This window comes from Onychostoma macrolepis, chromosome 01, assembly GCF_012432095.1.
Source record: "Onychostoma macrolepis isolate SWU-2019 chromosome 01, ASM1243209v1, whole genome shotgun sequence".
Classification (NCBI taxonomy): domain Eukaryota; kingdom Metazoa; phylum Chordata; class Actinopteri; order Cypriniformes; family Cyprinidae; genus Onychostoma; species Onychostoma macrolepis.
The window spans coordinates 11,870,617-11,898,367 of record NC_081155.1 but is presented as its reverse complement, the minus strand read 5'-3'; the positions used below and the strand labels follow the sequence as shown (position 1 = coordinate 11,898,367).

The 27,751-nt window shown below is 38.1% G+C and overlaps 1 protein-coding gene across 2 annotated transcripts in view; it reads right to left on the bottom strand.

Annotated features, from left to right (window-relative positions):
- usp34 (ubiquitin specific peptidase 34) overlaps nt 1–27,196 on the bottom strand; it is a 51,342-nt gene extending 24,146 nt beyond the window's left edge. For both annotated transcript variants that reach the window (XM_058784401.1, XM_058784485.1), the window contains exons 1-29: nt 26,858–27,196; nt 21,987–22,074; nt 20,237–20,708; nt 18,183–18,233; nt 15,796–15,945; nt 15,642–15,709; nt 13,869–14,061; nt 13,727–13,788; nt 13,568–13,649; nt 13,389–13,481; nt 12,064–12,189; nt 11,768–11,897; nt 7,232–7,362; nt 6,362–7,155; nt 5,901–6,115; nt 4,954–5,069; nt 4,733–4,860; nt 4,530–4,619; nt 4,351–4,446; nt 3,762–3,844; nt 3,522–3,676; nt 3,322–3,435; nt 3,143–3,242; nt 2,428–2,587; nt 2,075–2,201; nt 1,844–1,991; nt 1,127–1,227; nt 836–1,045; nt 631–756 (exon numbers count right to left, since the gene is read on the bottom strand). In XM_058784401.1, coding sequence (XP_058640384.1) covers nt 631–756; nt 836–1,045; nt 1,127–1,227; nt 1,844–1,991; nt 2,075–2,201; nt 2,428–2,587; nt 3,143–3,242; nt 3,322–3,435; nt 3,522–3,676; nt 3,762–3,844; nt 4,351–4,446; nt 4,530–4,619; nt 4,733–4,860; nt 4,954–5,069; nt 5,901–6,115; nt 6,362–7,155; nt 7,232–7,362; nt 11,768–11,897; nt 12,064–12,189; nt 13,389–13,481; nt 13,568–13,649; nt 13,727–13,788; nt 13,869–14,061; nt 15,642–15,709; nt 15,796–15,945; nt 18,183–18,233; nt 20,237–20,708; nt 21,987–22,074; nt 26,858–26,900 — 4,452 coding nt within the window. In that variant the 5' untranslated portion in view covers nt 26,901–27,196. The remainder of the gene's footprint in view (nt 1–630; nt 757–835; nt 1,046–1,126; nt 1,228–1,843; nt 1,992–2,074; nt 2,202–2,427; nt 2,588–3,142; nt 3,243–3,321; nt 3,436–3,521; nt 3,677–3,761; nt 3,845–4,350; nt 4,447–4,529; nt 4,620–4,732; nt 4,861–4,953; nt 5,070–5,900; nt 6,116–6,361; nt 7,156–7,231; nt 7,363–11,767; nt 11,898–12,063; nt 12,190–13,388; nt 13,482–13,567; nt 13,650–13,726; nt 13,789–13,868; nt 14,062–15,641; nt 15,710–15,795; nt 15,946–18,182; nt 18,234–20,236; nt 20,709–21,986; nt 22,075–26,857) is intronic.
- Between the last annotated feature and the right edge of the window lie 555 nt (nt 27,197–27,751).

The following is a 27,751-nucleotide window of genomic DNA, read 5'->3' as shown; positions in this document are numbered from 1 at the left end:
AAAAAACTAAAAACTATTTGTTTAATGCCAAATAAATATGTAAAATGAATTTTCACTTGAATTAACACATTGAATTAAATGTGAAATTTTGAAGCAGAAACATTTTGAAATTTGACATTTTGAACTTTATTAAAAAATATCAAATGTAACAGCAAATTAACAAAATGTCTTGTTCGTTTCCCCCATAAAACTAAAAACTATTTGTTTAATTCAAATAAACAAGCAGAATAAAATTCACCAAGAAATTGCTAATAAGTTTCGACATATTGAATTAAATATGAAATTTTGAAGTAGAAAGATTTTGAAATGTGAAATTCTGAAGTAGAAAAAAAATCTATATAAAATTATATTTAGTAAATAAATACAATTTCTCATGATGTATTCAGTTTTGTCCCAAAAAACTATTTAATGCAAATTTAATTTAATGTTAATTTTCACTCAAAAATTGCTAATGAATTTCAATATGTTGAACTAAATGTGACATTTTGTGGAAAGACTGATACATTATAAAACATGCTCCAATAATCTTGGTTTTCAAAAAAATCTACTTTTACGGTGTACATGTTCAGGCTACCAAATGCTAGAAATCTCTTAAATGAATAAATGGGCAGCATGGGTCATGTGACTGACCGTGTCATCGGAGATGTTCTGGAAGGCCTGGAGCATGCTGGGACACGTGGGCAGCAGCATGAGCAGCTCCCACACTCGGCGAGACAGATTCTCCGCGTGGAGGTGCAGCTCCTCACAGCGGACACTCTGCAGGAGGAAACACACTGGATTGGATACTGGTTTGACTCAGTCTGGGCCGGGTCTGAGGCGTGGGGCCGGACGTTACCTCAGTGCTGTGCTGGGGTCTGTCGGGGCTGGGTGGTTTGAAGCAGGCCAGCATCTCCAGCAGGTCGAAGAGGGTGGTGAGGTGGGGCTCCTGCAGGAGCAGCAGCATGGGGATGTGCTCCTTCTGAGGGGGCGGCAGACACGACGCCGGCAGCTGGACTCCCTCGCCCTTCCTCTCCCTCCGCGGAGCGCCCAGAGACACGAACACCATCTGGCCGCACACACAAACGTCTCTTAGCGCTTTATGTCTAGTGTTGTGGGTTCACAGGTGTATGTGGATTTGTTTGTTCACCTGCATGTCCTTGAAGCCGAGCTCGTGAAGGGTCTTCTCATCATAGTCTGTGGTCAGCTCGTGTCCTGATGAGATCATGCGCACCGGACCCATCAGACCACCTGCAGATAAACAAACATATCAAGACTTTACCAGTCAAATCCCACTACAAAATGTTGCCATGTCAACATTCATTTGAACTTTTGACTGATTATAAGTTTTAACTAATTTTACAAATTCACAAATATATAATGTAGTAAATAAATAAAATTTCTTCTTACAAGCAGATTTTTGCCCCAAACTACTAAAAACTATTTGTAAATATCATGTAGATAAATATTGCACCAAAAACAAAAATATTTGTTTAATTCACAGAATGTTGCCAAATAAGGGTCAATTTTTTTAAACATTTATTTCATAATGATATTTCCCTCCATTTTAAATTCTTATTATCCAATGAAAGGTTAGATTTTTGTGAATTTTTTTAATAAAAGATCAAAAGGATTAACAATGCAGATTAATTTTCACAGCCTTCTTTGATCATATTTACCAAGGGTGCCGATATTTTTGGCCATGACTGAATATATATATATATATATATATATATTTTTGCTTATGGGCATTTGTGCGCTATATACATCATACAGTCAGAGTCAGGGAACGTTCTGTTTGAGGTTCAGATGCGATAGAGTCAGTCATCCAGTAGTGTGTGTGTGTGTGTTTTCTGCGTGCATGCACCTGGGAAGTCCTGCTGGCGGCTGGTCTGACCAAACTCCTGCAGCTGTGCCTGCTGGCTGAGCTGATCCTTCTGAAGGTTCTCGTACCAGTGCGTGACCTCTGCCCTCAGATCAGCCACCTGATCGCTGGGGTACATCTCAATGGTCATCTGCACACACACACAGAAAGCTTTATTAAACCCAGTCTGAGCAGACACAAGCGATGAGGAAGACGATGATGATGAAGGCGTACCTTGTCAGGCAGTCCTGCTGGCTGACACACGATCCTGAGCGGAAGAGACTGTTTATCACTGAGAGCTTTCAGATGACTGCTGATGCCCGTGCCCTCGATCTGCCATTGCCGCAGGTGATACGCAAACCTGAACACACACACACATCAGATCTGAGCAGACTGAGACTCACTGAGTGTGTTTACACACAAGTAAATGCCTTAACTGTGTTCTTTTACAGGGTGAAGGTCATAGAGGTTACTGGTATTCTGTCAGCTTATTCAATGTCCGTTCAAATTTTGATATCAGAAAAATGTGAAATGCCCATGATTTCTCACGTAAACATGGTTGTCTGGCAGTAACGGAGTGTGTGTACCTGCGTCTGAAGGCCTCCAGGTGTGTTTTGAGCAGCAGCAGTCCTCTCTCTATGATGGTCAGGCTGGAGTGGGCGTCTTTCTCCAGGTTAGCAGACGCCATCATCAAGCTCTCCATACACTTACTGATGAACTCCTGCTCCTTCTCCAGACCCGTTTTACCTGCGGTCACACACACACTAATAAATACATTGCATTACACACACATATATTAAGAACAAAACAAAACGCACAACCATCAAACTCCAATGGGACAAATTGCAGATTTAATCTATGCCACCAAATGATTGAAGAAAAGAATTTAAAAGCTATTAAATTCTGTATTAGAAGTATTAAAATCTAAAACAAAAATGTTTCTTTCTGCATCTAATCTAATCTAAATCAACACTGATCTGACATCAGCTGAATAATGACACTAGTGTGTTCAGTTGAGCTGCTTATCACTGAATTGAACTCGTTTCATAATGAATGAACTTATACAGTTACTGAACTGAACCGAAGAAATACTGAACTGACTTGAATAATGATACTTACTGTCCTGCCAGTTAATTTATAGCAAAATCTGGATTTGCCTCATTTTTGAAGTTTGAATCACTTATTCTGTTCCTTTGTTTAATACTGTCAAACTGCTATAAAAATACAGGTGATCTGATGACGAAAATTGAGAGGTTACAAAACTGTAATTGTCTAATGGTTATGAATTATGCGTTTACTGACCGCTGATGTAATAGGAGTTGATGTACTGGATGGCAGCACGGCTGATATCTGCAGACTGAGCCCTCAGCGCGATTCCCCACAGCTGATCCATACCACACAACTACAGAAAGACAGAGAGAACGGTCAGGGAGAACACACGGAGAGAAACCGGCAAGATTTTGAGGTCTGCTGCTGTGAACCTCGCAGTTGGAGCTGCTGTCGTAGGCGCTGGTGGCCAGCCGAGCCAGATTACACAGATGCTGAAACAAATTGAGTCCCGTCATGCTGATCGTCTCTGGCTTCAGCTGAGGCATCTGAGAGAGAGAATCAGCTGATGAAAGATTCATTCTCACGGCACGTACTGTATAAAAGATGTGTTTCAATGATACAGTGGCCAGACCTTCTCCAGGAAGAGATGTTTGTATGTCTCCATGCCCATGGCGTGTTGGTCTTTACTGCGGACCTGGTTTAGGAACCAGTGCAGGGCGTCGTCGTAACACTCAGAGTCCTCCACTAAACAGTGCCACAGGATGTCCACCTGCTCCAGACTCAACCCTGACACACATACACAGAGGCAGGATATTCATATGGTTACATATAGAGCGATTCTCACATGCAGCGGTGTGTGAGAGATACTCACTGAAGTGGTCAGGTGATCCGAGCGTTGAGAACACACAGGTGAGGAACTGCAGACGCACCTGCACCTCTGCACTGTGACTATACCTGAGACACACGGGATGTTAACAGCACTTCATAAACAATTCAGAAAAAAGATTGTTTTTTCTTAAAGAAATTAAGATTTTTATTCAGCAAGGACGCATTAAATTGATCAAAAGCATCAGTAAATACATTTATAATGTTGCAAAAAAATTCGCTTCTTTTCTATTCATCAAAGAATCCTGAAAACATCGTTTTAACATCGATAAGAACTAGAAATGTTTCTTTAGCAGCAAATCAGCATATTAGAATGATTTCTGAAATAATCATGTGACACTAAAGTAATGATGCTGAAATCCAGCTTTGATCACAGGAAGAAATTGCATTTTAAAATATAAATCAAACAGAAAACAGTTCTTTTAAATTGTAATAACATTCCACAATATTAGTTTTTTACTGCATTTTTGATCAAATAAATGCAAGCTTGGTAAGAATTATGTTTAAAAAAAAAAAAATCTTTCCGACCCCAAATTGTTTGAACAGTAATATAGAAATAAAGACGGCAAACTTACAAAGCGAATTTGTGGCGCTGCTCTCTCACTTCCTGGATATAGTGTAACAGATCATCAAAAAAGAGCTTCATCATGTGCAGCTCCTTTTCCGCCCACCTGTAGCACAAAATTATCTGTAAAGCATTCTTAAGTTCCACTTAATAACAACATGGAGAGCAATGGTGGGTGAAGTTTCTTACATGGTTATCCAATGAGTGTCGTAGCTGGAGCCGAACTGCTGGAAGGTCCCAAAGAGCTTTGGCAGCAAACGCAAAGACACCACCACTGACCTGATGAACGCAAGCAGAAATGAAACAATCAAATATCTGCTACTGGACCTTAGAAAAACTCAAACCTCTTCAGAAATTTCCTACAGCACTTCATATCTCTGTGATGGTCTCACCGGTGGTTGGCGAGGTTCTCCAGACAGCCCTCGATGAAACGCATGCGGATCTGACGGTCAGTGAACCAGCAGACCAGAGAACACAACAGCTTCTCTGCCTCATTGATCAAGCCTTCTGATAGGTGGATCTAGTCACCAAGAAAACAACAGAAACACATCAACATGAGAATCACAATCTAAAATGTAAATATTTCAAAGAGTCTGCTGCGAGGTAAACATACCGCATTGTCGTCCTGGACCAGGTCCCACAGAAGGGTGTTTCCTTTCTTACAGACGTTGTCCAGGTTGATGTCGGTCACCGCGTGCGCAGAGTACTGATGTTTGTGCACTGCTGGACCTGGAGCAGAACATCAGACAGAAACTATCATGTGACTTTTGTTTAAAATCAAATTTGAGTTTTGTAAATCAACAACTCAACAGAGCAATATCCTAGCAACCACTTAGAACGCCCTAGAAGCCACACAGAACACCCAAATTACCTCAGAGCAACACTCTAGCAATCATATAAACATAGTAAATTGATAGTACATTGGTTCACAGCAGTGTAACGTTCCTGAGGCTTTCTGTGTCATGAATGTTAACCAAACAACAAAACAGAGAAAAATCACTTTTGTAGCTTTAACACAGATTTATTAGATTTAATTTATACAGTGAAGACTATGCAGTGTTATTTTACATTTGATTATTCAGCTTCTGTACCTGAATACTGTTAGACTATATATAAAGAATATAAAGCATACAAATATCATTTTTCTATTATATTTATCTATGTTTGTAATTTGCTTATTTTCTATGCTGATTTATTCACCTACAAAAAAAAATCACCCCAATCATTGATTATTTTTTCCAAATAGAGCTGTTTAAGTCATCTGGTGATTTTTCTTCCTGGTGAATGTATAATCACAGAAAAAAAAAAATATCGCAATGTGAGTTTTTTCCAATATAGTGCAGCCCTAACACAGATCACCCGAATTACCACAGAACAACGCTATAGCAACCACTTAGAAAACTGTAAAAACCTAGCAACACTCTAGAAACAACCTAGAACACCCAAATTACCACAGAACAACACTCTAGAAATCATATAAACACCTTAAAAACCTAGCAACACCCTAGAAACCACCCGGAACATCCTAGCACTGTGGCAGCAGTCTTAGGAGATGTGTACCTTGCACCAGATGTTCGTGGTATATGGAGGCCAGGTTGGGCAGATGCTGCTGCAGGTGTGAGCTGAGCTCAGCGTGCGAGTTGATCTGGACCAGCTCCTCCTCGCAGCCGGACTCCTCCCCATCAAAATCTGCCATGTTCTTCTCGGATTTGGCGCTGACTTGGGAACTGCTGCAGCTCACGTCATCTGCGCTCAGCATGTCCTCTACCATGTGACTGTGGAGAGTGAGTGTTTGTGTTGAGAGTAGGTTACCAGAACACACAATGGCATTAAAACCTAGTGAGCTGTCTACCTAGGCAACACTCTAAGGCTTCAAAGCAACCTTTTAAGCCACCTACTTTGAAAAGGCAATCCCAAAAAGTTCCATTGCAGTTAGGATGCTGCCTATGTAGACAGCTAGGAAGCTTACTAGGTTTTGGAACTGAGGTAACGTCAGTATCACATTAAAGAGGTAGCCTCACCCATCATGGTGGTGGTGATGATGATGATGGTGGTGATGATGATGGTGATGCTGAGGGCTGATGAAACGCCTGCAGTTGAAGAGCTCGTTGCCCATGGCCTCCGCCAGGAAGTCCGCCGGTCGAGGCAAGCAGGGCGGCTCCTGGGAAACAGATGCTCCGTGTGAGGAGCCCATCTCTGTGCCGCCCTGCTGTGGTTGCTGGGGGTTCTGGGATTGGGAATGTGAGGAGGGATCAGCCTGCTCTCCCGACGTTCCCTCCAGGCACACGGATGAAGAAGAGCAAGGTTCGTGGATCCTAAGGGAAGACGAAGCTACCATGGCAGCAGCTGCCTCAGGGGTGAAGGGAATGGATTTGGTTTTGGAAAGTCCGGGAGCGGAGGCGATGGAGCCGGGAATGCCGGGTGGAATTCCAGGTCGCTCCGGAGGACTCTGGACCTCTCCGAGCGCTTCGCCGGCTTTGCGTTTGCGCAGCTCTGATGTAGACGGCTCCCTTGTGTCTCGGGTTTCTTTCTGAGGGCTGCCCTCGGAGGCAATGGCGGGCCTGTCGTCTTCATCGTCCTCATCATCATCTTCGTCATCCTCGTCGTCGTCCTCTTCTTCTTCCTCCTCCTCTTCCTCTTCCTTCAGGGCCTCGCTGTCGGCCATGTCGTCGGAGTGCAGCTCGCTGCCCGGGCTGCCTGCTGATTGGCTGGCTCGACTGGATCCAGCCTCGTTGCTGGACGCCTCGCTGCGGCCGCTGCTGCTGCCCTCCTCGCCACTGTTGGCCGTCTCGTCTGAGCTGCCCTGCAGAGACTCCTGCAGAACGGCAAAAATCACTCAAATGAAGCTGAGTGACATCTGTTTTCAAATCATATTTTGGAAAATGCGTTACCTCCGTGTCCGATAGCCTCTGCTGCCCTCGTTTTCCACTGCTCATGATTGGCTCGTCCATCTCCATGTCACTTCCTCCACTGTGATGCGTGTCGCTGTTGTCACTGCTCTCCGGGCTTCCTGCAGGAGAACCTGGGGGAAAATTATAAAAACAGCTGAAATTTTATTCAAAACCTTGCTACACTGAGATCCTGAGATCTGAAGCATAGTGGCTAAATAAATGAGTAAATAAATTAGGGCTGTCAAAATTAACGCTTTAATATTAACGCATTAACACAAATTCATTTTAACGGCACTAATTTTATTAACGCTCAATTAACAGTGCACATTTTCCGTTTGACCAGTGGCCTAGCCCGTAGTTGGAGAAATGGAGATGCACAGTGTTGCCAACTTATCGACTTTGTCGCTAGATTTACCGACTTTTTTCTTTTCTTTTTTTTCAAGAAATCACCTAGCGACAAATCCAGCAGCTTCTTGGACAAACCTTATTTGGTTTCTGAGACTCTCCGGTACTGCCGCTCGAGAGCGAGGTCTTGCTCCTCTCTCTCTCTTTATCTGCGTCTGCTCTGTTCAGCGAGCGGCAGAGGAGCAGCGCTTTCACTTAAAATGTTGCTTCGCTAATGTTACATGCAAGTATAGCTGAAATCACAGCAATGCTATTGTCTTTATCTTATGTGTATTTGATTTCGTCAGACGACGGCTTGATTATAAATCAGGATTTTGTGCAGATTAACATCTTGGAAGGGAGAAATGGTTATGTAGTCTTAATGGGTCGCTTTCAGTCACTATTTCATATTAATTCGGTTGTCCGAAAAACAGAAACAGTATAATATATCAACGAAAACTGTTTTTTTGAGAATTTAGCTGCATCAAAATACAGTATGTGGGCACAGAGAGGCAAACAAATGTAAAAGTAAATAATAAATGTACATTCTGCATGTTCAGAAGAAGTGAACCTGGTATATTTCTATGTTCTTTTTTCATGTGTCTAATAGACATGAACAAGTTCTTTGAAAAACATTTATGACCTCTGAAACATGTCTAGTCTTCATGCTCTATGTTGCGTATGGTTTCACTAATAATAAAAATAAATTTGCATAATGCATCCATATTTGTCCATGCCCATGTTGATTAGAGTACTAAAAAGTATTAATTTAAAGTACATTTGGAACTGATAAAAAATATGCAATTAATTTGCGATTAATCGCGAGTTAACTCATGACAATCGTGTGATTAATCACGATTAAATATTTTAATCGATTGACAGCCCTAAAATAAATACATACAGGTGCTGGTCATATAATTAGAATATCATCAAAAAGTTGATTTATTTCACTAATTCCATTCAAAAAGTGAAACTTGTATATTATATTCATTCATTACACACAGACTGATATATTTCAAATGTTTATTTCTTTTAATTTTGATGATTAGAGCTTACAGCTCATGAAAGTCAAAAATCAGTATCTAAAAATATTAGAATATTTACATTTGAGTTTGAAGTATCTCTTGTTCTTTGAAACCACAATAATGGGGAAGACTGCTGACTTGGCAATGATCCAGAAGACGAACATTGACACCCTCCACAAAGAGGGTAAGTCACAGAAGGTCATTACTGAAAGGTGTGGCTGTTTACAGAGTGCTGTATCAAAGCATATTAAATGCAAAGTTGACTGGAAGGAATAATTTGGGTAGGAAAAGGTGCACAAGCAACAGGGATGACCGCAAGCTTGAGAATACTGTCAAGCAAAGCTGACTCAAACACTTGGGAGAGCTTCACAAGGAGAGAACTGAAGCTGGAGTCAGTGCATCAAGAGTCACCACGCTCAGACGTCTTCAGGAAAAGGGCTACCAAGCCACTTCTGAAGCAGAGACAACGTCAGAAGCATCTTAACTGGGCTGTGGAGAAAAAGAACTGGACTGTTGCTCAGTGGTCCAAAGTCCTCTTTTCAGATGAAAGTAAATTTTACATTTCATTTGGAAATCAAGGTCCCAGAGTCTGAAGGAAGAGTGGAGAGGCACAGAATCCATGTTGCTTGAAGTCTAGTGTGAAGTTTCCACAGTCAGTGATGATTTGGGCTGCCATGTCATCTGCTGGTGTTGGTCCACTGTGTTTTCTGAAGTCCACAGTCAACGCAGCCATCTACCAGGAAATTTTAGAGCACTTCATGCTTCCTTCTGTTGACAAGCTTTATGGAGATGCTGATTTCATTTTCCAGCAGGACTTGGCACCTGCCCACACTGCCAAAGGTACCAAAAGCTGGTTCAATGACCCTAGTGTTACTGTGCTTGATTGGCCAGCAAACTCGCCTGACCTGAACCCCATAGAGAATCTATGAGGTATTGTCAAGAGGAAGATGAGAGACACCAGACCCAACAATGCAGAAGAGCTGAAGGCCACTATCAGAGCAACCTGGGCTCTCATAACACCTGAGCAGTGCCACAGACTGATCGACTCCATGCCACCGCATTGCTGCAGTAATTCAGGCAAAAGGAGCCCCAACTAAGTATTGAGTGCTGTACATGCTCATACTTTTCATTTTCATACTTTTCAGTTGGCCAAGATTTCTAAAAATCCTTTCTTTGTATTGGTCTTAAGTAATATTCTAATATTTTGAGATACTGATTTTTGACTTTCATGAGCTGTAAGCTCTAATCATCAAAATTAAAAGAAATAAACATTTGAAATATATCAGTCTGTGTGTAATGAATGAATATAATATACAAGTTTCACTTTTTGAATGGAATTAGTGAAATAAATCAACTTTTTGATGATATTCTAATTATATGACCAGCACCTGTACAATTATAACAGAAGCTCTTTACACCGAGATGATTATCTGAGCCAATTGTGGCAAAATAAATAAATAACACATTTTAACAGAAGCTTTACACTGACATGATTATCTGAGCTACTGTGGATAAATAAATAAATTAAACTGAAATAGTTTTTTGCCTTTTATTAAGAGAGGACAGTGTAGAGGAGGGAGGAAGTGAAGTGGGAGAGAGACGGGGGTGGGATCCTCAAGCTGGGAAGTCGGGACGACCGTAACGCAATTGCGTCATACGTTGGCGCACTGCCCACTAGGTTTTCGGCGCTGACTAATTGAAATTCTCTACACTCAGATGCATATCTGAACCACAGTGGCTAAAAGGGTTGGGTATCATTTGAATTCTATCAATTCGATTCCGATTCTGCTCATCGATTCCGATTCTTTTTGATTCCCAGTTTTGATTCCAGATTCGATTAAAAAAGTTAAACATTTGGATATTAAACATATTTATTCTGTCTCTTTTTGCAAAACATTTAGTTGCAGCTGAATACCATGAACAAAAATCAGCAATCTACATAAAAACTGGACTCGTTTAAGAGCTGTTTGTGTGCAAATTAGAGCTACCCGATTCTGGATAAATTGAGTTTTGTGGTTTTTTGTGGGAGATTGTGGTTCTCTCACGATTCTGAAGAAAAAACATTAGACAACCAAACAAATCACATCGCCTAATCGCCTAATTTATGAATGAATGAATTATTGATTCAATGACTCACTCAAGATTCTCTTGAAAGATTCAAAGACAAATACATTTTAATAGCCCCTTTTCTCCACCTACTGGCATAATGTAATCCATCCATGTTTATTTGAAACGTCAAATTACTTTCAAAGGGTGATTTACTCTATTTTGATCACTATTGTCCACATCATCCAAACTATACATTTTTATCCCAGTACTTCTGTGATTATTTGAATGTTTGTAACAGAAATAATGACACTGTGTGGTTGAAAAGACTGTGAAGCTTTTTCATTCAAATACATGACAGCTGCTCGATCTCCTCAGGTCAGCGGCAGCGCGAACGCAGATTTAAATGTTCAAATCACACTGACTGGTGTGATCGTACGCTGCACGGACGAACCAAGAGTGATCACAACATTATGATCGCACACATCAAAGGTTGAGGAATGAAACAGACGAATCATTGTAATTTAGGAATAGAATCACGCTGGTGTTTGAATCGTGTCCGTGATCTTTAACGATCTATTAAATTAAAGTGCTTTGTCATGTTGGTGGTGACACCTCTCTTGCAACATGTTTAGCTTATCACAGATATTATACTTAGCTTTTTCGGCTTCTGATCACAAGTGTAGCCAAACTTTGGAGTGCTTAGATTACCTGAGCAAGGTCCTGGCAGATCGCCAGGTCAGGTCCTCATAGATGAAGAGAAAAAAAAAAAAAAGAAAAAAAAAAGAAGAAAAAAAAAAAGGCACACTGGAATCGATAGGCGGAATCGAAATTTACATTTTACAACAAGTATATGATTCCTGACCTTACGTATCGAATTCTGGAATTGGAATCAACTTTCAATTCCCAACCCTAGTGGCTAAATAAATAAACAACCAAACAAAAATAAAATGACTGGATTCTAAATTTAATACAGTAATTTAAAAAACTTGTAATACACAAAAACGAACTTCAAACTGAGAAATCTCAATTTTAATTCTTTGGCATGCACATCAAAAAGCAGATGTCAAACACTACACACCTTTCTTGTTGCCCATGGGAATGTTGGTGTTGAGCAGGGAGGCGAAGGAGCTCTGTTTGGACAGCTGAGTTTTGGCTGCCAGAGCGTTATTCCACAAGGCCTTGATCAGCATGGATGCCAAATACAGCGTCTACACAAGCAGAGAAACAACTAAACAAACACATACTGGATATCCAGGTAAAATACAGCTATTTTAGTCTATTTCAAATTATGTTAGTGAGAGCAGTCATCTATATGGCTAAAGTGACTGTGTGTAATTCTAAGATGTGCAGATACAGTGTGAGAGCGTGTGGTACCTGTTCGGTGTGTGCGCTGGGGTGTAACCCTGACACCAGACTGAGCACGTGCCGCAGAGGAACAGGGTCTAGGTTCTTTATGAGCGAGGGGAACAGGTCATGGATGTAGCGACTGCAGTGTTTCAGCTAAAAACAGAGACAGAGAGACCTGTTCAACACTACTGTATGAGGAAATAAATGAGAATCAAAGGCCGAACAGAGAAAGAGCGTATGTGTTCTTGTTTCCCACTATGATCAAAAGGGCTGAATATCAGAAAATCTACTCTAAAATGTAGTAAAATCTCTACAACTGACTTGTGAGGACAAACCTAACAGATAAAATATTAGTATGTAGTAATGGCTCTACAGAAAATTGGAAAGAAAACAATTGCTTGCAGTGTTGTTTTAGTATTATTTATATTACTATCGTGAATATATTACTAGTTTTCAGTTTTAAATTCAGTAATTTAAGTATTTCTTTTTAAAATTTTATATAACTTAATTTTTTATATTTTTTAAAATACGTTTAAGCACAATTTATATAAATTAAAACTTTTCTTACATCTAACAAAAATTTGATTTTATATATATACACACATATATACATATATATATATTAGTGCTGGGCAACGATTAATCGCGATTAATCACATCCAAAATAAAAGTTTTTGTTTATATAATATATCTGTGTGTACTGTGTATATTTATTATGTGTATATAAAGACACACACATACAGTATATATTTTGAAAAGATTTACATGTATATATTTATTAATATAATTTATATGATATATAAATATATTTAATATATAATCATAACACATTTTTCTTAAATATATACATACATGGGTGTGTATTCATATATACATAATAAATACACACAATACACACACATATATTATGTACACAAAAACTTTTATTTTGGATGCGATTAATCGCGATTAATCGTTGCCCAGCACTAATATATATATATATATATATATAATGTCCATTATAATAAAATAGTTTATAGTTCTGTTGCATTCATCACATTAAAAGTGTGATTTATATTGAAAATAAATGTAATAATAATAGACTTCCAAAACATGTTATTTTTTTTCACAAAACTGAATTAAAAATGCAAATTAAATATTTTTATTTCTGATATGATAACTGAATGTTTCAAAATGTTTCTTGTTGCACACAATGTAAGTTATGGTTAAATAAAACCACAACTATCCCACAGCATTGTGGGATCAAGTGTTACTTACAGTGTGCTCTGATAGTTTACTGCGCATCTTTACAAATGTATGCTATGCAAAAAAATTGAAATTCATGTGAAATGAGTTTTTGTATGTGTGTGCACCTGAGCAGCGGCCCATATACAGTCCACATGTTGAGTGCTCAGCCTGCCCTCGGCTGCTAGGAAGTTCAGGATCACTTGGCACTGTTTAATGATCTACAGCAGAAACGAGACGAGCACGATCAGAAATAATAAACCTTTAGTCAGCGTCCAAAGAAACTATGAAAGTCTACTGGACTCACCTCAATGTGCAAATTTGGTCCAAATATGTGCTCCACAACATTGTTGTTGATGAGCCAGTCAGCGAGTTCCTTCGCTATCGACCTGAGAGAGGAAAGTAAGATGTCAATACACGTCTAGATTGACTGAACTACTAATACCAGTGGACTCGTCGCACTCACGTCTCAGTATCAGACACCAGGGACTCGTTATTACAGACGTCATTGAAGGTGTGCAGCTGATTCTACAGAAACACAAGCACAGATCGGTCAACAAAGACTAGAGACAATGGAAGAAGACTTCTTGTGTTTTTGTGTCTCGTACCGTGATCTGGCTCAAGCCGGCCAGCCTCATGGTGAGCGTTGGACTCATGAAGTATTTAAATGCCAGATCCAAACTCTCTCTGTCAAAACACAGCGCGCTGTCCAGCGGCTCCTTCACCGTGCTCCACATCAGATCGGCCATGTTACGTGCCGCGCTCTGACGCAGCTCCTGATCCGACAACTTACACAGATACCTATAGACAGAGATTCACATTAAACCAGACGTGTTAGGTGTGACTGCATGAGTCAGGTGCATAAAAACAACTGATCACAAAGGGTCATCCACCTAGAAAGGCCCACTTCAAAACGACAGGCTGACAACTCAAAAGCATTGCTGTAATTGCAATTTAGATTTGTTTTTTCAAACTGAGGGACTAGTTAAGAGTATTTTCTAATCAGTAGCATGCTTAACTTGTATTAAACCTGAAGCATTCTTTTCAGGATATGCATTAAAAATCCCTTTGTATTTATAAAGAATAACAAACAAAAGCTTAACAAACAAAAGCTAGTAAAACATTCTGAATGACAATTACATTTACAAAACTATTTTTTTTTAAACTATAGCAATATAATTTAATTTGTTACATAATAGCAGTATGATTTCCAGTTTTTTCACTGTTTTATCTTTTACTTCAAAGTTTCCTTTTGCAAAGGAAAAAAAAAACAATATTTAATTAAAAATGTTTTATATATGTATCATACATGCTAAATTTGTTTTTAAATGTGCGGATTTGTAAATAATAATTGTATAATATAATATAAAAAATCTGTCCAGTCTTTTTGATTTGACACTACTTTTCTATGTTGATGAATATTTATATAACACAAAAATATAATAATAATTATTATTTGAGGTAGGACTACTGTCTAGGTGGACTAATATTTATATATGTAATGTAGATTTGTATAAAATATAGTGCTGTCAAACTATTCATCGTGATTAATCGCATCTAAAATAAAAGTTTGTCTACATAATGTGTGTGCACTGTTTATTTATTATATATATATATATATATATATATATATATATATATATATATATATATATATATATATATATATATATATATATATATATATATATATATATATATATATATATATATAAATACACACACATACAGTATATTTAAAATATTTACATGTATATATTTATATTACAGAAACATTTAATATATAAACAACATTTTTCTCATATACATGTATGTGTGTGTATTTATATAGACATTAGAAATATACACAGTACACACACATACATTACGTAAACAAAAACTTTTATTTTGGATACGATTAATCGTTTCACAGCACTAATTAAATGTAATAATATAATCGTGGTTTTGACTACTTTTCAAGATGGACGAATATTTACAATTTAATAATATATAATATGATACAGAAATCTCAGGAAATCTTGAGGTTTCCGTGTGAATACACAAATACACTCTCTCTGTGAGTCTCTGTGTGCTGCTCTAATCCTGTCTGGCTCGAGTCACATGACCAGCGCTCTCTCAGCTCCCCTGCCAGCCGTCTGGCTCCCCCCAAGGTCATGCGAGGAGAGCCGTGGCGACTGTTGCTATGGTGAGGGATGCTCTTCCTAGCAACTCAGCAGAGAACAAATTCTTGGCGGGCAGCGCTCTAAGAGTAGCCTGCGTCTCTTTGTATCTCTCAGTCAATCAGTCAGGGTCGATTAGATGAAACTGATATTAATTCAGATATTCCACTTGGCAATCAATGATTTTGAAGCTTTCGGTCCAGTTCAGAAAGGTGTTCTTACCTGATAACGTAAGTGCGAAAAGGGATGATGTGCTGCATCACAGCGGGAATGTGCAGCCATATTCTGATCTGTACACACAGAAGAACAACCTCTGTTTGGTTACGGGTCTAACAAGTCAGACTCTGGTTTATTTGACTAGGTTTGTTTGACTCACGTTAGAGACGATGGTGATGAAGGCATGTGCGATGGGGAAGGGGAGAGTGTCAGGAGCGCCGAACTCAAAGCAGTCCTTCATCAGAGAGAGGCCGTGCTTCCCGCAGAACATACACACATATCGCAGCAGGTGCAGAGGGACCTCCACATCCTGAAACACACACGCACACAACATAATCCCTTAAAACACACCCAAATCATTTTCCTAAATTATGGCCAAAAAAAAACAAAAAAAACTCTCTTTATCTCATCAGCACGATTGTGTGATCACATGACTCAGCGTAGGATGCCATTAAAGGACTGAAACCAACTTGAAAATCCAATCACGAGTGAGACTGACAATGACTTCTCCAGAAAACAATTTTTTATACAAATTAATGCACTGAATTGAATGGTTTTATGAATGATTTTCACAGAAATTCATTCAGCCAGTATTTCATGAATAAAGCACAAAACACCTTGAGTCAGCTTCTCTTATGACTTATATTGTACAAATATATGTGACCCTGGATCACAAAACCAGTCTTAAGTCGCTGGGGTATATTTGTAGCAATAGCCAAAAATACATTGTATGGGTCAAAATTATTGATTTTTCTTTTATGCCAAAAATCATTAGTATATTAAGTAAAGATCATATTCCATGAAAATATTTTGTAAATTTACTACTGTAAATATATCAAAACGTCATTTTTGATTAGTCATTGCTAAGAATTCATTTGGACAACTTTAAAGGCGATTTTCTCAATGTTTTGATTTTTTTTGCACCCTCAGATTCCAGATTTTCAAATAGTTGTATCTCGGCCAAATATTGTCCGATCCTAACAAACCACACATCAATGGAAAGCTTATTTATTCAGCTTTCAGATGATGTATAAACCTCAATTTCGAAAAATTGACACTTAAGACTGGTTTTGTGGTCCAGGGTCACATATTACATTATATTAATGTAATATACAGATATTGTCATGTGACTATATGACTGTGTCACATTAAATAAAGTTAACATGATGTATGAAAACCATATGTGATCTAGTATATTCCAAAAATATATTAATCAATTATACAATAATCAATTATAAAAAATACTTAAGTGATATATTAAATTGCTGTAATAATATAGTCATCACAACAATACACACACACACATATACATATATATATATATATATATATATGATGTGACTATAATATTAGATTATTTTATATTATAAGACTAACATATTGTATTTTTATAAAACATTATACAGTATATAGCAAACATGGGGTATGAAGACCATATCAACTAGTACTAAAATCATAATATAAAGATTATTAATACAATAATATAATCATATATTTATTTATAGTCATATAATTACTAGAAACAATGTCCGCTAACACTTTATTTTAAGGTGTCTATAATACAGAGTAATTATCTAATTAAGTACTTAGTAGTAGCCGCTGTACTTACATGAAACAACATGTACCTTACCATGTAACTAAGTTATGGAACAGCATGTACTTACAGTTTGTAATTATATAGATGTAATAGGCAGCTACTGTTACACATATGTTACAGACCGAGTCTGTTACACAGCTACTTGTGTAACCAAAAGATTGTTACATGTGTTACACAGTACACAGACATAAGCTACTTAAAATAAAGTGTATCAAGATTGCACTTAAGTGTACAAGTAACTGTGTAAAAGACTCGGTCTGTTACATACAGTATGTGTAACAGTAGCTGCATATTTCATCTACATAATTACAAACTGTAATTGCAGGCTGTTTCATAACTTAGTTACATGGTGAGTGCATTTTATTTCATGCAAGTACAACAGCTACTACTAAGTACTTAATTGGGTAATTACTCTGTATTATGACACCTTAAAATTAAGTGTTACCTTATACATTATTATTACTGCATGTCAAGTTTAATTACTTTTATTAAAATAAAGTCTATATGTTGTGTGCAAAAATGTTAAATATTATTTAATACTTTGCACACAATTCAAGCAAAGACTAAGAGAAATAATCAACAGATGAATCAAAATAGTCGCAGGCAAGACTATTTACAGGCTTCAAAAAGATGCCAAGATGTGAGTCTTTTTTATAATGACCTCAAAGGAGCTTTGGAAAACATCCTTATATAGAGTTTGAGTATGAATAGTTTGTATTTAATTACTAAAACCTGTGATGATTCATGGGCGCAGATTAATCACGCTAGCCGACGTCTAAACAGGGAACATCTCGTACTTTCACACACAGGACACACCTAGCCGTGATCTCAGAGTCAGTTAAATCTAGTCCTGCTTCATCCACTCAGCATCTATTGTGGTCATGAATTATCTCTAAACAGTGTAATCAAGCCCATCATAATGAGTGCGTGTGAAAGAGAGAGAGACTTACATTCATATCACAGAAAGAGCCAAGGATATTGCTCTCTTGAGCCGAGATATCCTGAGGACAAAAACAACCAACGGATATTAGAAAAGACAGCGACCCAAATAAAACCACACTCAACTTTTCAACAGAAAACAGCTTCTATTTTTGTCTTGAGGATTTGTTGAGGTTATTCAGTTCATCCAAATCATTCAGCAATAATTAAAGCACTAACTGGAAGAGCGTAATATACACAAATAACACTTATGTTATGTGTATATTACTTCTGTTGAGCCCAAATGGTAGGTTGACAAAGTAAAAATGCTTTCAAAACTTCCAGAGCAAAAGTTTTACCAATAACCTAGGAACAGGCACGAGTACTTGGTACTGACAACAATGATCAGTCAGGAAAAACTGATTTTACATGCATTTGAAAAATCTGATTTAGGTAATTTGTCTTTTTAAAATGTTGTGTTAAAATGATTTTAGCTCAGCTTCATTTGGTACATATATGCATAACTGTATTACAACTGGCCTTGACGTTGTGAGCTTGCTCTGAAAGACAAACTTGATGTGTGATGTGCATTTAATCCATCAAATATTCGATTACGCACTGTGTCGTGTATACTTGAGCAGCAGTCTTTATTGGTCAGTCTGATTACACAAAAACCTGACTGCAACTGCACATGTAAATTAACTTAAATGCATGACTGAAATGCAGTAACATCTACAGAAAGAGCCATACAACTTTTAATTTTGAGTTTTTTTCAGGCATCATTTTTGGTAAAGCAACCTTGAAGAGAATCAAACAAATCAATATGATTCATATAGAAGCTGGTTAATTTGGACAATGGCTTAAAATGTATATGCATTAAATGAAAATTCACTTTATTTCATAAATGCAAGTACTAGATCTTATTGTAAGCTATTAAAGAGGTCATGAACTGAGAAATCAAAATTCCCTTGATCTTTTGACATATAAGAGGTCATTGTACTATAAAAGCATCCTCTAAGTTTCAGAATAAAAATTTTATCAGTCTAAAAACAGCTTATATTGAAGGCAGCCTGTCAAAACAACAGCTTGTGTGGCTAAGAACTGCCTCTGTTCAGCCCCGCCCACCGATTCGCGCATGTAGTGTTTACGAGAGAGGCGAACGAGCAGGTCTACACAGAAACCAAACGATAAAGACGGCTCTGAAAACAACAAGACGCTGTGCAGTGCCAAGATGTGGAAACAGTGTTTTTTCCTTCTGTTCTGATCCCAACATTAAGACTGGATGAACTTTATTTTTACTGAAGATCCAGACTGCCAGTAAGAACCTGGTCATTTGTTCACTTCAATTTACCGAGGATTCCTTTTACAAACAAGGCACAATTCGATGTGAGATTTCCAGAAATTTTGAAACTAAAAGACAATGCTGTGCCGACTATATTGGATCCGACCATATTGTGATCCATAATAATCGCAACACACAAGTGTGCGTAACTGTTTTTATTATGTGGTATTTTGTCTATTAAACAGATCGTTTGAAATGTACTTTCATGCGTTCTTATGTACTTTCAAAACTATTTATGCGTTTTTAACTGAAATCACAGCAGCGTCCATCTGTGTAGGATGTACACGGTCAATCATAGTCTAAAATCCACCACGCCTATTAAAACGAGCGTTCTGATGAGGGGGGTTAAAAACAGAACAGAAAATAGCTTATTACTTCTAAATTATTATTATTTTTATTTAAAAATCTTGATAACATTATAAGGGGACCTCAGAACAGTACAAAATAATAAAAAAAGACAGTACATGACCCCTTTAATCCATGAATGTGTTTCATTTTTATATTTTTTGACCTTGTAAGATCTTATAACTGAATCTATGAGTAAAAGGATACATTTTGGTGACGTATAGAGACAATAGTTCCAATCATTTCATCTACTTAAAACCTCCACAATTTTGTGCAAGCTTGAGTGCAATGCCAAGTCGCCAACATCTCAAAATTCAAACCACAATTGGAACTTTAAAGGCCTCAAAAAAAAAACAATCCAGACTGTTGAAAACGGTTTCCTATATGAGCGAGTATTACCTCTATAGTGGGGTGTGTGTTGTGTTTATAGGCCGTGTACAGGGGGAACTGGATCTGAAAGATCTTGGCAGCGCACAGCAGCAGTTTCTCCTGGTCTTCTGTGCTCCAGGATGCAAACGGGTCCAGGCTGCTCTCGTTCCCGCTCTCGCCCGCCGCGGGTTCACTGAGCTTGGGCTGGGTATCCGGTTTGACCCCCTGATTTTGGTTCTTGTGCTGATCTCCATCCTCCACTCCACCATCTTCTTCAGCCGAGTCCCGTTCCACATTCAGTGGCTCGTCCTCACTGGGCGATGGCTGTGGCTGGGCGGAGCCCCATTCAGACTCCGCCCCCTCAGTCCTAGTGTTGCCATGGCCACTGCGTAGACGGTCCCTAAGGTTGGTTACTTGGGCAATGACCAAGTTAATGAGGGCATAAACCAGTTGGCTGAACACCTCGAGGTGTTTGTATTCCTTGAAACAGCACAGACACTGCCTGCAGATGAACACGGAGAGAATCAGTCATCAGCCCATCATTCACAAGGATCTAGCATCTAATGAGCTTGTTAATGAAAAACTTTGGCTACTTTAATGGTGCTTTTAGCTACCAAGGAGACTGTAGTACACCAAGTTCTGTTTAACACACCTGACAGAGTTTAAATCCAATCCAAACAACAGGTCAAACCACACAAAACATTAATTAATGAAAAAACATCCCTGATGACAAAGAAAACAAGAGCATGATGCAGGATGGAGTAGAAAACATGAATGAATGAATAAGTGAGTGAATGAGAGAGTATGCGAGTGAACAAGAGAAATGAACAAATAAGCAAATCAGTGAGCAAATGAGAATAAATAAATGAGTGAATCAGTGAGAGAATGAGAGTAAATGAAAGTGAATCAGTGAGAGAATGAGAGTAAATGAATGAGTGAATCAGTAAGCGAGTGAGATTGAATGAATTAGTGAGTTAGTGAATCAGTGAGTGAATAAATATGTGATTGAACAAGAGAATGAATGAATTAGCAAGTCATTGTGCAAATCAGTGAGCGAACGAGAATAAATGAATGAGCGAATCAGTAAGTGAATGAGAATGAATGAGTCAGTAAATGAATCCGTGAAGGAATAAGAATGAGAATGTATGAATAAGTGAGTCAGTGAGCAAGACAGCAAGCAACTGAGAATGAATGAATGAATGAGCAAGACAGTGAGTGAATGAGAACAAATGAGTGTGCGATGAATAAATAAGTGAGGGCGTGAATCAGTGACAGAATGAAACAAATGAATGAGCAAGTCATTGAATGAATCAGTGAGCAAATGAGAATTAATGAATGAACAAGTCAGTGAGTCACAGAGAATGAATGAGTGAATCAGTGAACAAATCGGTAGGCGAATCAGTGAGCGAATGAGAATAAATTAATAAATAAAGACAGTGAGTGAGTGGACAAGGGAATCAATGAATGTGTCAGTGAATGAATCTGCAAGCATTTGAATGAGTGAGTGAATGAATGAATGAATGAATGTACGACAGATTGCAGTGAGTGAATGAATGAATGACAAATCACTGATTGTTTGAGTAACAGGTTAGAAATAAACATCCGAGTGAGTGAGAAGTCAATGAGGGAATGAGTTCTGAGGGAACGGATGAGTGAATTAACAACTGAGAAGTGAACAAATGAACAAACAAACTTATAAACAAGCCAATCAAGGAATGAATGAGTAACTGTATGTTTGAAAGCGTTAATGAAGTGAATATGTGAATGACTGAGTGCTGACCTCTGTGTCCATGTGCTGATGTAAGTGAAGACTCTTAAGGCATGCTCCTTCTTCAGCTGCAGGCCGTCTGAGCTGTCTGCATCCGAGACTGAGACACACACACAGACAGAGAAAAAAGAAGTTGTTAATGAACTGGCTACAGGGTTCTAGAGCTCTCTGGGATCAGATCAGTGTTAGAGACACAGCAAACACAAGTACAAATGCTGAAATATGACTTACACAACAAGGTTTAATACTTTATGTCAGAGGTTTTTCCAAATCATTAAGTAAAAGAAACAGTGATTCATCACAAAAAAAAATCTGTAAAACAACCCAAACTCATGGTACATCAAATGAAAACTGAAGTGAAACTGGCAGAAACAGTCAAGACAGAACGTCCTGTCCAAGACAGCACTCTCACGCTGTAAAAAATGTGTGCAATTTTAATGGTAAAAGGCTGCAGAAATGCTACAGTGAAAACCAGTTAACTGCTTAATGAAAATACACTGACATTTGCTGTTTAATGTACAGCTGACATTCCCAAAGTTCCCTGTGGCACAATTTTGACATATTTCATGTTTTTTTTTTTTTTTATTGAAATAAATGTTTCTGCTTACTTTTTTTCATATCAGTTAGGCCTATGTGCATCTTGTGTTAAATAAATACAGCGTTTTTTTAATGTGTGTTTCCATGATGCTGTTTTGTTAGTGACATTTTGCACCTTCCATATACAAGTATTAATCTCAGCTTGAGGAAAAACTACTTGATGAACTTTGATTCGACATGCTTTTAGTCTTTTGGTATATTATCATTATTTCAGTTAATGAAATACACATATTTAATGTAAATTAATGTTAATTTTTTTTCACTTCAAAGTTATGGCAACCTTTTTTTTTTACCATACATTTCTTTGATTTCTTTTTCACAGCATGCTCATTACAGATGAGCACATGACACTGCGATTTGCAGGACCTCCTTAACATCCATTTAGGTGCTCTATCCCGACAAACCACACACACACACACACACACAGAGCACAATTAATGGTTTCCACAGTGACGAGGGAGTTGCTGGACTCGGGAATGCTACCTTGGGGTTGTAAAGTTCACTTCGAGCAGCTGGTTAGCCTTGACCTACATGAGATTTTCGTTCTTTCTTTCTGTAAAACGGCTTTCCTGTCTTTTTTTCTCTGCCGTTTCCACACAGCTCTACAGTAACAATCCAGGGCATTGTGTTCAAGGACTGAGAAACAGTTTGACGGTGCTGTGATATGAGGATCTGTTATCAAAGCTGAAAACTTGAAACCACAAAAGTACCAAAAATCCCTCAAAGTCTCACGGCACAGAAAAAAAACTAAAAAAGTAAAACTGAACACACAGACTCACTGAATTACAGCATTCGGTTCTTTTCAAGAGAAAAACAGTCCGACCTTAATGACCTACAGGAATAATTAATCCAAAATGGACATTCTGTCATCATTTACTCGCCTTGGAGAAATAAAAACTTAATTTCTCCTGTGGAACAGAAAAGAAGATATTTTGAATAATGTTCATGCTGCTCTTTTTTCATATAGCTGTACTACAAAAATGACAAAACGTACCATAAATAAGTCTTAACGACTTGTTTAATATTTAACAAAAAAAGTTCTGAGATGAACAGACTAAGTTCATTGTACCAAGTCTGTTTTTACTTGTTGTGCAACGATTTGCTAATTTGAATATCAACATACAAGAGATTGGATAGAGGAGAAGATTTTTAGCAAATGACAACTTGAATTTTGTCTGTTCCTCACAAAAAGCTGTCATATGACTTCAAAAGACGCGAAATATAGCATACAACTGCCTAAACTACTTTTACACTGCATTGTTTATTTATCCTTTTTAAAGATTCAAAGCTCCTGGTTACTGTATCTTTGCATTGAAAAGAGCAGCATGAGCATTCTTTAAAACATCTCCTTTCGTAGTTCACAGAAGAAAGCAAGGCATATGGGTTTGGAGCATCATGAGGATGAGTGAATAACGATAAAGATCTCTTTAATAGATGAACTTTTCAAATCTAGTTAAAATGCCCTGTGATTTATATCTTTTTATGATGTCTGGCACAACTGGTTTAGTGACTGTCTGGCTGTTTTTGACCTTTCAGAAAATGTGAAATTACAGAGTGTGCGTAAACAGACTTCTGCTGACACACACACACACACTTAAGACTGCATTTAAGCTCTCTCCTGAACACAAACATACAGCAGGCCGTGTCAGATTAACACTGTCAAACTGGCCCAAACAATTAAAGGGTGGTTCTGCTGTCTATCTACACACAGCACAGTGTCTGAGGGGTCAGATGTTAAGCTGCACATGCACATATGGGGCTGCCACTCACTATGAGGGGGATACGGACAACAGACATGCCAGAAGGCCAAAAACACATATGCTAATGACAAACAAACACACAACGAAATATTGCAACTATTGATGTTTAATATTAAATCTGTGCATGTAAAAAGTGCAATTATTAAATAGCATTCTTAAATTATTTTGAATATTAAATTATATATTAAAAATGAATGCGATATGATAATTATATAGGCCTAGATACTTTTACCATTTGGCTCTTTTATCATCCAGCCCCACTAGTTGCTACCAAATAATACCAAATTGTTGCAACACCATTGTCTTCCAGTTAAGCAACAGAACCTGCTGTCATATGGTGCCTACAAACATAATTCTACATAATTCTATACATTTCAAATGCAAACGCTTGCACAAAAATCACATGGAAATTAAACAATTACATTCAAGCTATGTGCAATAAGATGATCTAACACTTCAGTAACAAGTGATGACAGCACTACAGGTGAGATTTCATTTAATTGAATAAAAAAGCAAAGTTGCTTAAGTTACTTAGCAAAAAACCTCATGGTATGGTTAGCCTAGGTTAGCCATGGCATTAGTGTAGTTAGTTACTACACTAATGCCATGCATTTTGGTTATGATATGGTACATGTAACAAGACAGTATAGTGATTTTATAATATGGTAACATTTTTTTTTTTTTAATTATCATGGTAATTCAACTGTATTCCTAAATTACTATGATAATGTAGAAAAAACAAGATTACTATCTAATATGGTGGTATATCAGCATGTCAATCATTCAGTACAACAGTATATATTAAAGTACCACCTGACTTTGAAACTACTACCACAGTACCATGTTTTTAGGACTTCACCATGGTAATGCCATGTTTTATAATATGGCAACTTAGTAATATCATGTTTTTTAGTGAATCATCATGGTAATTCAGCTGGATTCTTCAGAGTACAAGGTATATCAACATGACAATCATTCAGAACCACGGTATATATCAAAGTACAACAATATTATCGAATATTAACGTTTCTGACATGCATCATAGTAATTTCATGGTATTACGTATCATGCACATGTGTGACCGTGGACCACAAAAGCAGTCTTAAGTCGCTGGGGTATATTTGTAGCAATAGCCAAAAATACACTGTATGGGTCAAAATTATTGATTTTTCTTTTATGCCAAAAATCATTAGGATGTTAAGTAAAGATCATGTTCCATGAAGATATTTTGTAAATTTAATACTGTAAATGTATCAAAACTTAATTTTTGATTAGTAATGTGCATTGCTAAGAACTTCATTTGGACAACTTTAAAGGCGATGTTCAGGCACCCTCAGATTCCAGATTTTCAAATAGTTGTATCTCAGCCAAATTTTGTCCGATCCTAACAAACCATACATCAATGGAAAGCTTATTTAATCTGCTTTCAGATGATGGATAAATCTTAATTTTGAAAAAAAAATTGTGGTTCAGGGTCACATATGGTAATCCTTCAGTACATTGGCATATACCAAAGTACATCTGACATTATACCTGTACCAACAGAGTATTATGGGGGTTTTTGGGATTTACCATGCTAATATATTTGAGCATTTATCACAGACAGTAATTCTTCAAAACACCATCATCACAATCATAATAGCGTCTAACATAACTGTACCAGCAGAGCACCAAGTTTTTTGCCCACAGTGATGTGATGCTTTTGACATATATCACAGTAGTTCTTTCAAGTTCCATGCAAAAGCCATGGCAATCCTTTACTACAATGGTACATATCAAAGTGCCATGGCATTACCATCAGTCACTGTATTGCCAAGACATCAGTGTTGAAGCAAAGAAAGCGCATTAATCCACATCACACTCTCTCCATCCAACAAAGCACACAAACACAAATGCTGTCCGATTCCTGCCCAGCAGCCATCAGAGGGCCAAAGACTGCTAAAAACTCACATCTTGACTGTCAGATCGCATGAGCCCTCATAAATCACCTGCTCGAGCAGATTTACACTGCAGTATGGATCGTGTTGGCTGATCAGATGCTGATCTGTGTGCATTTTGAAGGATGACAATGTCAAAAACACTTCTGCTTGGGCTAATGCTAATGCTAATGTCAGTCCCAACTTCCCATCAGCCTCCAAGCAAAATCAAACAAGCTGACGGTCAACGCACAACTAAAGATGTTTTCTGATGCTTCTGTTCAAAATAAACAGCAGATTTTATGGCTGCTCTGGTTTGACGATTTAATTCTGAAACGATGAGGGGCTAACACGATCAATTGGCACTGCATTAATAAAAACAGATATCAAAATCAAACAAAATTGAAATAATGACAGCCAAAAGGTGCTTGAGCGCTCTTTTAAATGCACACGTTGACAAAAAGTGTGAAAGATTCAATATTAAACACGAAAATCAGCGCTGAATCGAAGTAGCGAGCCGCATGCTCGGTCAGTCATGCTAACAACTTGCTGCAAGCAACTACAAAAACACAACAAACAGGCAAAAAACAATCAAATGCTGTTGACTTACTCTCATTGAGCACCTCCAGCAGCTCGGCGCAGTTCTCACACATGGTTCATAAAGGCGGAAAGTGTATTCAGACCATTGGAGAAATAAAATGTTGCCTGTTTTTCTCTCTGTCTTTTTAAGGGGGTGTTTAAGGCCCGACGAAATGCTTGATGAAGGCTCGTTATTATGAGACAACACAACCAGGGAGGTTTGGGCTCATGCAAGCGGGATTGTTTGCCGAAATGTCGAGGATGGAGACAGTAAATGTGAGGCACTAAAGGAGCGGAGAGTCAGTCTCCGAGCAGAGCGTTACTGTGCAGACTAGCACATACGGCAGCCATGATGAACAGGGACGGGAGTTACACTTCGGTTGTTTCCGTCGGGCGACTTCGGAAATGTTCGGGATTTCCCGGGAATGTTCGCGATCGCTCGGAGGCAAGCGGGTAACGTTGTGCGAGACGTCGGCGGTTTCCGCCGAGTCGTTTTGCAGGTCGTTCGGCATTTCTCGGAAAACTGGCAAAGAGAGAGGGAGGGGCGACCGTTTGTTACACATCGGCTGTTTTCGTTACGCCTGCTTCCGGTCCTTTCGGCCATTCTTCGGAATTCTCGCGAGTTCTCGTAGTCCAGCACGTGTACGTGTGGTTTTAATTTCGATATGTGACCCAGGACCACAAAACCAGTCATAAGGGTAATTTTTTTGAAATTGAGATTTATACATCATCTGAATTGAAAGCTGAATAAATAAGCTTTCCATTGATGTATGGTTTGTTATGATCGGACAATATTTGGCCGAGATACAGCTATTTGAAAATCTGGAACCTGAGGGTGCAAAAAAAAAAGAAAAAAAAAATCGACTTTAAAGTTGTCCAAATCAAGTCTTTAACAATGCATATGACTATCAAATATTAAGTTTTG